This window comes from Mycteria americana, chromosome 9 (genome assembly GCF_035582795.1).
Source record: "Mycteria americana isolate JAX WOST 10 ecotype Jacksonville Zoo and Gardens chromosome 9, USCA_MyAme_1.0, whole genome shotgun sequence".
NCBI classification, from domain to species: Eukaryota; Metazoa; Chordata; class Aves; order Ciconiiformes; family Ciconiidae; genus Mycteria; species Mycteria americana.
Window position 1 is genome coordinate 19,729,246 of NC_134373.1, and position 12,906 is coordinate 19,742,151.

General features: G+C 45.6%; 1 protein-coding gene across 1 annotated transcript; it reads left to right on the plus strand.

The window, feature by feature from the left end:
- The first annotated feature begins 2,297 nt into the window (after window positions 1-2,297).
- Window positions 2,298-12,511, plus strand: CHRNA1 (cholinergic receptor nicotinic alpha 1 subunit). Its single transcript, XM_075511446.1, has 9 exons — window positions 2,298-2,348; window positions 4,294-4,439; window positions 4,587-4,631; window positions 5,053-5,162; window positions 5,405-5,600; window positions 6,205-6,442; window positions 7,596-7,819; window positions 9,091-9,330; window positions 11,296-12,511. Exons 1-9 carry the CDS (start codon window positions 2,309-2,311, stop codon window positions 11,425-11,427), a joined length of 1,371 nt encoding a protein of 456 aa, XP_075367561.1. The 5' UTR covers window positions 2,298-2,308; the 3' UTR covers window positions 11,428-12,511.
- The last annotated feature ends 395 nt before the right edge of the window (window positions 12,512-12,906 follow it).

Here is a 12,906-nt window from a genome sequence, read left to right on the forward strand (position 1 = left end):
ACCCGTGCGAAGGCTGCAGGCTCTCTGGGGCTCATACAGATTCTGCATCCTGCTGATTCCAAGCAGCTAGACCTTTTTTTGGTGGGGGGACAGAAACTTATGTTACCCAAGAGCTATAATTTCCCAAAGAGCGTGGTAACACTCTCCTCCATCTGTTTCGGAGCGAACCTGCCAGCCCTGCCTTGGGTGGACAGGAATGCTTCGAGAGGATCTGAGAGGATCCGAGGGGTATCGTCAGCATTCCCGCAATGCCTCCGTGCAATTATATCTCCGCTGGGCACGGCAGCTGCCCAGCCCGGGATAAAGGTTGGAAGCAGCCAGCCGCTTGTTTGAAATAAGATAGCTGCAACAATGGGAGCTGCTGGCCGAGGCACAGGCCAGGAACAAGGCCAGAGTTATGTAGATGGAGAATTTTTACTGGAGGATAAATGTAAATGCAGCGGCTGAATGCTGAGTTAGTGGAGGGGAGTGGGTTGGGGGGAGTCATTTAAAAAAAAAAAATTACAATAATAATAAAGGCATCCAGCATGAAACGCCAAACCAGCTGGCAGACAGCACAAAGGATATCCATAAGACATAGAAAGTACGCCTGGTGTCACCTAGAGGCAAAGCTAAGAAAGGTTTTTGTGGGGAGTGTCTTCTGGAAAAGGAAGTCTGGAGCAGCGTGTAAGAATGGTTGTGGCAGGTCACCCAGTCCAATGTCTCCGAACAGCGGTGCCTAGGGAACAGTGCAAGGACAGGGTAAGCGTTTAGCAGTATTTCCCCAGCACCCTGCCCAGCCTCCCGCGACTTGTGACTCTGGGACTTCTCTGACAGACTTCTTGGGGTCTTTTTTTTTTTTATTTAATAGCATGAAATGAATTTATCAAACCGATTTTTCTGAATACACACAAACTTCTGGCAACCAGAAGCTCCTGTGGCACTGAGTTCCACCGTGGCCGTACTGTGTGAAGAAGTGTCTTGTTCAAGCCTGCCAAATCAAGTTTCCCTCAATGCCCTCTACTTTTTTTGCACCAGAACTGTGAGTGAATCGAAATCTGCCTTCTCCAGACCACCTGTAATTTTACAGACCCTACCAAAGCCCTTTCTCTCTCTGGCTTCTCTTCCAGACTGAAGGTTCATACTATCTATCCGTTCCAGGTACGGAAGCCGGTCTGTACCGTGGGTGTCGTTGTCGCTTTCTCCTGGGCCTTTTCCAAGTCTCCTTTTGAAACCAGAGGACCAGAACTGCAAAGAGCACTCGGGACACCATGGATTTATAGCGGCATCTTTCCTGCTTGCTTCATCTATTTTGTTAGGAACTGATGGACTTGCTTTTCTCGCACTGAGCACGTCAGAACTATCTGTCTCAAGATTTTGTTCCTGAGTGATATTGGTGAGCTCAGAGGAACTCATCATTCATATATAAAAAGAATTCTTCACAGGTGGTTGTTTTCTTTGCTAGCCTGAATAACTGAGTATTATTACCAAATGCCTCAATTTTCACCCCTTTTCCAGGTGATTTATGACAATAATAAGCAAGCACTAGCATGCCCTGCAGGAATCCACTGGACCTGCCCTGCTATAGAAACCAAACATATATTCCTACGGTTTGCCTTTCACAGTTCAGTAGGCCTATAGGTACCTATGGGAGGGCTTTCCCTCTTACTTCAGGTTACTTAGGTTAGTTAACAGCTTTCAAGGGGGGGACTGTACCGAGTACCTTCCGAAAATCCCAGTAGATTCAAGGAGATGGATCTCTCCTGAACAGATTTGTTCACTTCTTCAAAGATTTCTCATCCATCTGTGAAGCAAAGGGACAGCCTCATCCCAGCACACAGTCTGTACGCTGGGGAGGATACATCAGAAATAAATGACTGCAATCTGTTTTCCCTCGGAGAAACAAAATCCAAATCTGGCAAGTTGCTCTGGTCAAAAAGGACGATTCACGGCTTCGGGTCTCCAGTTCGGGAAGTTTCTGAGATCTCACCGAGATGTTCAGTTACTCCACAGATAATCCTTTCTTATCTTTACTTATATATTTATTTGTTTATTAAGTCACAGATCGCATTGCCGCTTAGAAAAAATGACCTTCTGTAAACTGCAGAAGATACTTGGCTGGTGAAACACATTGTGCTCCCATTTCCAACCAGTGGCACAGTGGCCCTCAGCTGTCGTTCCCAAAAACAGGTGCTGTAAATCCATACCTCGGTGGCTATATTTCGCCAGCAGCCTGGCAGGAAGCAGCGCAGCCCTCCTCGGAAGAAGAGACCTTAAAGGCGCTTTGTGCGTGCCTCTGTCTGTGTGACTGCAGCAAGAGGGAGCCGGGATGATGAAGGTCCATTGCATACTCCTCCTCGCCTCCGCAGGTAAAGGTGTTCCAGCCGTTGCCTTGAAGGGGGGTTGGCTCCTTCCTGAGCGTGCAGGACCAGGGCTTGGCGTATACGTCAGTATGAGCGAATGTGGGTTCTGGGAGCAGCCTGTCCTGCTGATAAGGTTTTATGAACACACCAAATCATTTAAATGAGAGCTTTGGCGTGCATTGGTAACAGCTCAGATATTTGTAGTTTCAGACACCAGGTATTTTGAAGCGAGAAGTTTTTGTGTTTAATTGTTTTCCTCTCTGTCATCTTTTTGCCGTGCTCCCATGTACTCTAGTGTACACGTATTTCAAAATGTGTGAAAGGATCTAGTAAACATGGCTTGAAGTGTAAAAATTCATTACAAGAAATTTCGTTAAGTTGTAGGACTATTGACAAGGAAGCAGAATTGATTTGCAGCTGCCTGTGTTGTACCAGGATAATTCTTTTTAAACTGCCCCTTAAAAGAATAAGTATTTTGTCATCCTAAAACCTTTTCACCAAATTCGAGCAGTATACTAAATTCCTACCAAGCCACACCAGAAGGCAGTAATGTGAAGGATTTTAATTGGATTAATAAAGCACAGCAAAGACTTAGATAAAGAGCTTGACTTAGATATGATGCTGTGATCATAACTTAAAAATTGAAAGATGACTCCTGCCCACCCCAGCCCAGCCTCCTGGCAGGGAAGCAAGCAGTGCTTGTCTGTGGCAGACAGCTTTTCTCGATGGCATCCAAGTATTTTAATACCATTTCATGGCAGGACAAGGCCAAGACAGAATCCTTGGCATCTCAGCTCAACTATATAAAAGGAACTGATGAAAAGTCAGTTAGGAAACAAGGGGAAATCCCGGCTTAGGTTGGAGTCAGCAGCAAAATTCCTGTTGACTTCAATGGCCCAGGATTCAAACTGAGAGAGGGGAAGGCAAGGATGGGATCTGCCAAAAATGCTTGTGGTGAGACTCAGCTGTTCTGTTCCCTCTCACTACCTTTAAAAGGGGGTACATACAAAAACATCCCTAAGCCCCCCTTCCATTTGCTTTAGTCGCCTGTAACGGTGAAGCAGCTACAGCCTGGGTACATGTTGCAGCTGCTTCTTCCGCAACAGGCGATCTGGAAATGGGGATCGCCTGTTTTTCTGTGAGGTGGGAACCTGAGCCCTCACCCCTTGAGACTGGTGCCGTGCACACGCGCTGCTAAAGGTGCACGGGAGCAAAGCTGCTACCTGCCGCTTTCACTCGAGATGCCCTTCCAATAAGGGCTCTTTGGTGGAGCGCTGCCGAGTCGCGCCGAGCAGCCCGTGGGCAGAGCTCTCCAAGGACAGGTTGAGACTCTCCCTGAGGAGAGGGAAACAGGAGACCGCTTTGTGAACCGTTTCCTTCTCTCTCACCACAAACGCAACCTGAGCAACTCCTGTCGTGGAGAGGAGCTCCTGCTCTGCTTGGACTTCAGAGGCAGGGAGTCTGGATGGTGCTCTCACCTCGGTGACTGTGGTGCTTGGCCCTGTCCTTTAACGTTACTGCCACAGGCAAGCCTGTGGAATTGAAGGTGGAGAAGAAGACATCAAAAAGCCCTGATTATGGGTATTCTCTGCGCTTAACTGTCCACAAGCATTGCACGTAAGCACAGTTGCGGGTTGGGAGAGCCTGGAGGAGATTCCTAATGCTCAGTCTGCTGTCCACGATCATGGCTACTTGTTTTTGTTCATCTCCTGGTTGGAGGCTGCTGTTGCCTTACTCCTAAGCTGACCTCCAGATCAGAGAGGTCGTTACCCCCGCTGATGGTGTCTGCAATAATGCGCGCCTGAAATGAGGAGTCGCACAGAGGACTCGGTGTTCACCCACCGCCAGCAGCTTGCTGTTGACAGTATTTCCTTCATGCCCACCTCAGACTGAGGGTGCTGTAGCGTGTCCCCTGTCCCATCTCGCTGATGCCACCCCTGCTGTTCTGCAGCTGGGCTGGCCCTGTGCTATGAACACGAGACTCGCCTCGTCGAGGACTTGTTCAGGGACTACAACAAGGTGGTGCGCCCAGTGGAGGACCATCGGGACGCTGTCGTTGTCACCGTCGGGCTGCAGCTCATTCAGCTTATTAACGTGGTACGGTATGACTGTGTGGTACCTGTTGAACTGCTGGCTTATGCGATAGAGCCAAACGGCGTCATTTTTCTGAGGAAACAATTTTTCTCCTTTAATCCTGATGTTTGCCGCTACTACCTGCTTTTCTTTCTTTTTTTTTTTCTAAAGGATGAAGTAAATCAGATTGTAACAACCAATGTACGCCTGAAACAGGTAACTATAAAAATTGCTAACCATTTCATCCAATTCAAATAAATGCACTGGACACAGCCAGGAACGAACTACTCTGTTATACTTTCATGGGCAACTTTGGCAGGTGGGTCAGCTGGCAGAGCATTTCTTTCTGGGGTCTCAAGAACAACATGCGCTGGACACTAAAAGCCTTTAGAAAAGCATTTTGCATTGTATTTCAAACAGTAGACTTCCGGTATATTTATCTTTTATATTGTTTTCTATAAGCTTCTTAAACCAAAATTTAAGTTAATGTAAAAAATTAGCTGGGGATCCCACTAGCATATGTTTATGCTTACCTGCATGTCCCAAAGCAAGGGAAGCGCATGTTTCTAGGAAGTACCAAAACTACCCCCAGAAGTGCTGGAAGAGGCTCTCAGTAGCTGAAATCCTCCCTCTTTAGCAATGGACCGACGTCAACCTCAAGTGGAATCCAGACGACTACGGCGGCGTGAAAAAAATCCGCATCCCCTCAGATGACATCTGGCGACCAGACCTTGTTCTTTACAACAAGTAAGGGGTGCTAGCTGCCTGGGGAGGGAGGGTAGCTCTGCCCGGTGGCAGAGCCCACGCTACGGTGGGGCTGCTTTCCCACGACATCTGGGCCAGTGGGCAGCACGCCTCAGAGCAAGCTCCTCCAGGGGCAGGCACGACGGCACTGCGGGGACCAGTCGGTCCGCAGCCAGAGAAATTCTTTTGTGACTATGTCAATTATGCTGCCTATATTGCTGTCAACGTCCTTGTTCCTTTTGCAGTGCAGACGGTGATTTTGCCATCGTTAAATACACCAAAGTCCTTCTGGAGCACACGGGCCTGATCACCTGGACACCACCGGCTATTTTTAAAAGTTATTGTGAAATTATAGTCACACATTTCCCATTTGACCAGCAGAACTGCAGTATGAAGTTGGGAACGTGGACGTATGATGGCACAGTGGTTGTCATTAACCCGGTAAGCAGGGACTTTGTAATTGGGAAAAGCAGTAAAGACCTGGATATGTTTTTAGGGAAATCTCAGATTTAGAATGGAATATAACCTTGTTTTGACTGAAAAACAAGCAGGGTACTACCTGTAAAATATAAAAGCCCTATTTGTAGATCTAGCACAAAATTTCCTGGTTTGGCTTCCAAAATTCTGCATACACATAATTCCTGTGCCCTGACAGTCTCCTACCTGCCTATCCTCCAACACCTTCACACCACTGCCTGTTCTGCTTTTGTTTGTTTTCTTATTTTTTGGGGGGGTGTGCTTTTTCTCTGCTCATGACTTTCCATTTCAAGGACTCCTTCCCTGTCCCCTCAGGTATGTCTCCTGTCTGTAAATATTTAATCAGTCTTTCTCTTTAGTCGATTATCCCTGACTGTTTCTGTAAAATACTTAGTTGAATGCTGCGTAGAGGATGATATTCTAAGGCAAAATAACAGACAGGAGTGGTTTGCTCACAAAAATGCATGAAGTGCCTGGGTTATTGGGAATCTTGTTCCTGAGCGACTGCCAAGTTCTGATTTTGTTCAGAACATCTAATACTAAAAACTTTGTATTTTTTTGCTGTCAGGAGAGTGATCGTCCAGATCTGAGTAACTTCATGGAGAGTGGGGAGTGGGTGATGAAGGACTACCGTGGCTGGAAGCACTGGGTTTACTACGCTTGCTGCCCTGACACCCCCTACCTGGATATCACCTACCACTTCCTCATGCAGCGCCTGCCCCTCTACTTCATCGTCAATGTCATCATTCCCTGCCTCCTCTTCTCCTTTTTAACCGGGCTGGTTTTTTACCTACCCACAGATTCAGGTACGTGAATTTATTCATTCTGCTGCCATAGAAATTGCTCTTCTAACAAGTTTCTGAGAAATTCTGAGTGTTTGAAATCACAAAAGGCAGTGCTTACTAAAACTGGACATTTCCGCTCAAAATAATGGCTCTAATGGCTCTGCAAATAAAGGGTAAGCACTGAAAGCTGAAACTATTGATATAAATAATTTGGGCTGATTTCCCACAGAAGTCACTGCTTAACTATCCAGTTACCTCCTGCAAAACAAAGATTTAGCTGGTTGATTGTTAGGTTTTGCCGTAGGTAGGTAGGTGGTGTGTTAATACGTCCCACAGTAAGTGAGCACACAAGGGGTGAGTGAGGCTCCTCGGCATGGTGTTAGAGCAGAGAGCTTGTTATCCGTTCACAGAAATTACCTCGTGTGACACAAAGAGTAATCCTGGACTCTTCCAGCCTCCTTCGTCCTCGCTGGGCATCTCTTGCTCCCTGCAACCATTTCCTCTGCTTCATTCCTTTGACCTTGTGTCAGCTTTTCATACTGCTTCATTTCATTAAATCCCTTCCATGAAACACTTGATGTGGTTTTTTTCAGTGGAAAACTTTCTAGAAAGTTGAACTGGATAGAAAAAAGATGTGTGAATCATGTTTTGTCATTCGGTTTTGACATCCTACATACTGGAAGATCTCAAATAGCAACTGACCTCTGGTGTCAGATGTGATTTCTTTTGTCTGGCTACTCAGCCCAGCATGAGCCTGCCAGAGAGTAAGGCAAGTGAACCCCCAGGAGGCTGTAGAGCAAGCATTAATCAGGTGCGTATACTTCATCATTCAAAATGCACAGCCCATGAAGCCCTCCTGGCAAGTAAGCTTTCCATATCCATCACCCAGACCTCAGCCCAGTCATACCTGGTGATTCCCACCTTAATGCTGGAGCTGGTGCTGTTAAGCTCTCAGGTCTGGCCAGCCTAGTTACTGCGTTGAATGCTGGGAGAGATGATAGCACTCCAGATGCGCACACCAGATAGCACTGCGCACACATGCACAGATGTACGTGTGTGAATAGCCATCATCCACATCCTGTCTTCCCAAATACTCTCTGCGCTGAATGATAGAAACAGCAATGGTATTATCTTTTTCTCTCTCTCTCTCTCTCTTTTTTTTTTTTAATGGCAGGTGAGAAAATGACTCTCAGCATCTCTGTCCTGCTGTCTTTGACTGTGTTCCTTCTGGTCATCGTGGAGCTGATTCCCTCCACCTCCAGTGCGGTGCCTCTGATAGGCAAATACATGTTGTTTACAATGGTGTTTGTCATCGCTTCAATCATCATCACGGTCATCGTCATCAACACCCACCACCGCTCCCCAAGCACTCACACCATGCCGCACTGGGTCAGGAAGGTGAGCTATATGGCTTTGCACGTTTCCTGGTTTCCACTAAGCGCTCCATATTTTATTGGCAGGTTTTCTAATAAAAGTCAACAAGAATTGGGGAAGTAAATGCATCACGTTAAACCTCTCTGGACACAAGAGCCAGTGTTTACTACTCAGCTGTGCATAAAGTCAGCGAGACTGCTAAGGTGCTCCTTTAATTTACAAAATTGTCCATTGGAGTAGAGCCTTGCAGGGAACAGATGAGGCAAAACATGGGCAGCTGAAGGTACAGGGAAAAGAAAATGAGCCAGCTGGACTCAAATTACATTTCCTGGTCTAATTCTCCATCTGACTGCAAAACACTGCTGCCTGCCAGGGGCCAAGGTCGCCAGCCGTGTGAGTGCAGAGCAGAAAGGCCATTGGGGATACCTGTGTTCAGCATCCCATTTTGAAAAAGAAAGTTTAGCAAAAGCCACGATCTTCTCTGTACTTTTCCAATAAATACAGTTACTCTGCAGTCCGTGGGAAGCAAGGAGATTCTTGCAGACTAGTCTAAATGGTAACCACAAGATGTAGAAAAAAATGGATGTCTGTCATTACAAGTTCTTTGCCAGGGAGACAGTACCAAAGAGGATCCATTCAGTTATCCTTGCCTTTTTTAAGCCTGCCTGGGTTCATATTAAACCATGACATGAATAGGAGATTGTTCTCTGTATTTCTAATTATACTTTTAAGGCTACAGCATACATCAGATTCACTCTGCAGCATGAACAAACCCTGCAGAAGCAACATTTCAAGAGGTGAACACTGCATGCCCTTAAAATTGCTCTGGCAGCAAGCCTCCATTATTCCAAAGGAAATTATTGTAAACCTTATACGCATGTATAACAAACATTTGCAATAGCAAAGTCAAACATAAGTAGCCAAAAGAGATCCTTTGTAGTCCATTCTTCTAGCCAGATTCGTGAGCAATATGTTCCGAATTAGATGAGGGTCTGCTCTGGGACGTAGCATCCCCCTTCATGTGTAGACGTTGGCTACATGGCAGGGGGAAATGGTTTCCAGAAAATGTGTGACAGGCCTGCGGGTGCCTCCATCTGCCCCAGGACATAAGGCTGACAAAAGCCCCAGTGTGACTAAGGCGCAGGCTGTGACATACTCCGAGAGAGACTCTGTAGCCGATCCAGCGCGGGAAGCGATGTGGGACCGGGGAGGCTTGCCTTTGTTCAGGACACAGCTGCATCTGTAACACAGCCCCACCGACCAGCAACTGTCGTCTTCTCCCTCTTTGTTTCCAGATCTTTATTGACACAATCCCAAACATCATGTTTTTCTCTACAATGAAACGACCATCCAGGGATAAACAAGACAAAAATATTTTTGCAGAAGACATTGATATTTCTGAAATTTCTGGGAAACCAGGTTCTGTGCCTGTCAACTTCTACTCCCCGCTTACCAAAAATCCAGATGTGAAAAATGCTATAGAGGGAATCAAGTACATTGCGGAAACGATGAAATCGGACCAAGAAGCCAGTAATGTAAGGCGTGATTTTTTGTGCATGATTCATTTCTTGCTTTCCAATTGCTACTTTTTTTTTTTTTTTTCCCCAAATATCCATGCCTCACAAACACACGCCAAACACTGTTTTGGCTTTAGCAGGGGACAGTCTTCTCCCCTTGATGCAGTCAACAAGGAGCGACAGATAATAGTCGCAGATGGCAATTGAACCCTGGCCAAAAAAAAAAAAAAAAAGGAAGAAAAGAAAAAAAAAAGTGGCAGTGCTAAGGTTTTCTAAATGTGGTACGTGAAGCCATAGAGATGGAGTGTCTGTGAGTAGCAAAGCAGTCTCAAGAGCTGTAAGCAAGTTCCAAAACACATTCCTCCTGTCTCCCACTCGGGCATCTTCCCCCCGTGGTAAGCAATCTCCTGTCGCTTTTGAAAAGCCAGGAAGCAAGCTGGACTCCAAAAGGCTAGTAGTTTTGTCTGAGAAGTGTTAAATGTCACTTCCAAATGATAATCCCAATTTCAATACGGTTTTGTTTTATTCCTGAATGCTACAAATAGTCCCTGCAAGTGAAGCACGTCATGAGCTACTCTGATTACTGAGTTTTTCCACATTGCAAGCCAAAGGAAGGATAAATGTGTGTAGAGTCACATATGGCAGTGTTCCCCAGGAAAACCTAGCTCTGCCTCCTCCTAGCACATCCAACGCAATTAACCCCCTCCTCTATTTCAGTTATCACAGCTCACACAGCTTTCGCACAGATAACTCAGCACCAGTACTTCACCTGTTTAAATGATCATAGACCTTTCCTGCTGAGCTGCAGGCCAGCCTGAAGATGGGGAGAGTTCTCTGGGACAAGAATTTGGCCCGTGCTCTTGAAAAGGAGGCGCCTCCTTCCCAGGGGCAGAATTTACACCACGGTGTTTGTTCCTGTGACCAAATTCCTGGAGCATGTGGGATGGCTCTGGCTGTAGTCTCATGTTCCCCATGACTCCTGTGCCTCTCTGCAGATAAAATGTTACCCTCAGCAGGGCTGGCGTGGCTTCAGCATCTCTGGGCTTCGCTTCCTCCCAGACTTACAAGGAGGGTCTTTGGGTTACTGGCAAGCGCTCCCTTCGGAAGTGGAGCCCAGCTGCTTCTGTCATCTGGGCACTGTTGATATCGCTTCCAGGGGGTTTCAAAAGTCAAGTTTCCCAAATAAACTGAAGGTTGTGGCTTCTGAAGGCTGCCACTTCATTGCATTCACTTATGAACCACCTCAAAACACTATTGATTATCAGTGTCCTCTAGATAAATTGCAACAGCCTCTTCTACTCGTGGAGCAACTAAGGCAAAAGTAGAGGGTACCTTAGGCCAGCACATGTCACTCCGTGAGGCAGAGTTACAGGGTGGAAATCCTGAGCCCTGCTGCACTTAGCGCTTCGCGCTCTGCTCGCTCTTACGGTGCTGGGTTCCCATCAAAAGGATCCAGTGAAAAGGCAGTCGCAGAGCAAGTGGTTCACAGTGTCCCACAACGGAAAAAAGACTAAGGGAGCTACCGAGAAGGTTTTCCCAGACCTTAGAGTGTGTACTAGGCATGGAAAGCAGGGACTAGAGCTAAATTAATGGAAATTGCTTAGCTATCCCATGAGAATGAAAAAGCAATAGAAAAACAAAAGCCAGTTGGGTCAAACTAAGCATTTTGCTTTCAAACTTTTAAACTCTCTTTCAAAAGCAACCGTTTGCCTAAAAATCAAGATTTCAACATTTCTTTTTAATGAAACTGTTCACCAAATTGCCAGGGTTTCTAAACAGTTTAGTCTTGAAACTTGCATTTCTAGCTTGCTTTGGCTTTCTGAACCACTGACCTGCTTTTGAGAAGAAAATGAGTAGTTTTTGCATAACAATAGTGGAACTTAGGGAAGAGCCTTTCTGTTGTTCAAGACAGTAAATTACAAGAATGCCCATAACAAACATGGCTCTGCAGAGATTTTACCACCTCCTTTATTTCTTTCCCAGGCTGCAGAAGAATGGAAGTTTGTTGCGATGGTGGTTGATCATCTTCTCCTCGGCATATTTATGCTAGTTTGTATTATAGGAACATTAGCTGTATTTGCTGGTCGCCTTATTGAATTAAATCAGCAAGGATGAACATCAACTGGAAACTATTTGCTACCCTGGTCAGCATCTGAAAGCATCTTAACCATCAAAACCTGGCCAGCCTCTAAAAGTTTCACAGACAGGAATCGGCCCCTGCTGGGAAAGAGCAGGGATAATAAAACGTAAGGCTCCATACTTAGCACTTCTGAGCTTGCTGCTCAGTGGCATTTCATTGCCAAAAAGAAACACTTGTGTTAGTGGTAGACTGAATGGCTGTCAGCCAGGTTTTGATCCATTTTACCATTTATTAAAAATGTTAATGTATTAATAAGACTGTCTGACTTTGTAACCCACGGATACAATTCCAGTGAAATCAATAGCAGTGTAATAAGCTTTAGCTGAGCTGTAAATCTGTATCCAACTTTAGCGTTCAAGCTCGTTTCAATATCTGCTCTGTGGTTTTTGTATTGGCAGACTCACAAATGACTCCTTTTGTAACACTAGATGTAACCAGCAGAAATATCGCAAACTCCATGCTTAAGCACTTGATTTTCATGCACAAATCTGAAATGACTGTCATATGTGATTCTACCTGTAGAAGCTCTTGATGCAGCAAAGAGGAGGGACTGTTCCTTACTGTGGGGAGGATCCAGCCTCAGCCAGTTGGGTCCCACAGGTATATTTTTGCTATCAAGTCCCATGGTAAAGGACTTGTAGAGGAGGATTTGTTGCCTTGTTTTATCACCGAGCCCTGCTCTGTTGACAATCAGGCATCCCAGTGACTATGTTGCAGTTGCTGCCCTCTTATTTTTACCTGCTAATACTCTTTATAAGAAGCCCCACGTTCATTATGTATTAATGCTCAGGATCTTCAGTTGTCAACAGAGATGTTCTGCAATTGCATCCTAAGGGAAAAGTTTAGGCCGGAGGGGAAAGGATGGTATCCATAGGATAATCTTTGTACTCGGCCTACTCTGCTCTGGGTAGGTTGGGTTCCACTCTCCATTTTGAGTGATGACTAATGTGGGGGCAGCTTCAAATTTGGGGGTGCTCAGTATGACATCTTCAACACAATTCTCTCTGTTCTCTGAAAACTGTCCCCTGCCCTGCTGAAACGGATCATGAGCATTACAGTCAGACAAAGAGCATTCCTAGGGAAAGCGTGGATTTCAGTTTTACTTACGTACGACAAAATGACAGGGCACCTCCTCTTCTGAGCAACACAAATAATTACCCAAACTTTATTATTCAAATTTTCACATTTGAAATTACAATTCAAATTTTGAAATTATGTAAATACAATTACCAAAAAATTGTGAAAATACAATTCGAATGACCCAAACTATTATTCAAATGTTGAGCAGCAGCTCACTCTAGTGGCTAAAGCAAGTAGTGCCGCGTTTGGCCAAAGACCTTTGGCTTTTAGTGAACGCTCAACATAAGCAACAAGCCCTATGTGTGTTTCAGTAATACAGCGTGGAAATACTAGCAGTGCCGCCTGTTCTTCTCAGCAATAAATAAGGAGAGGTG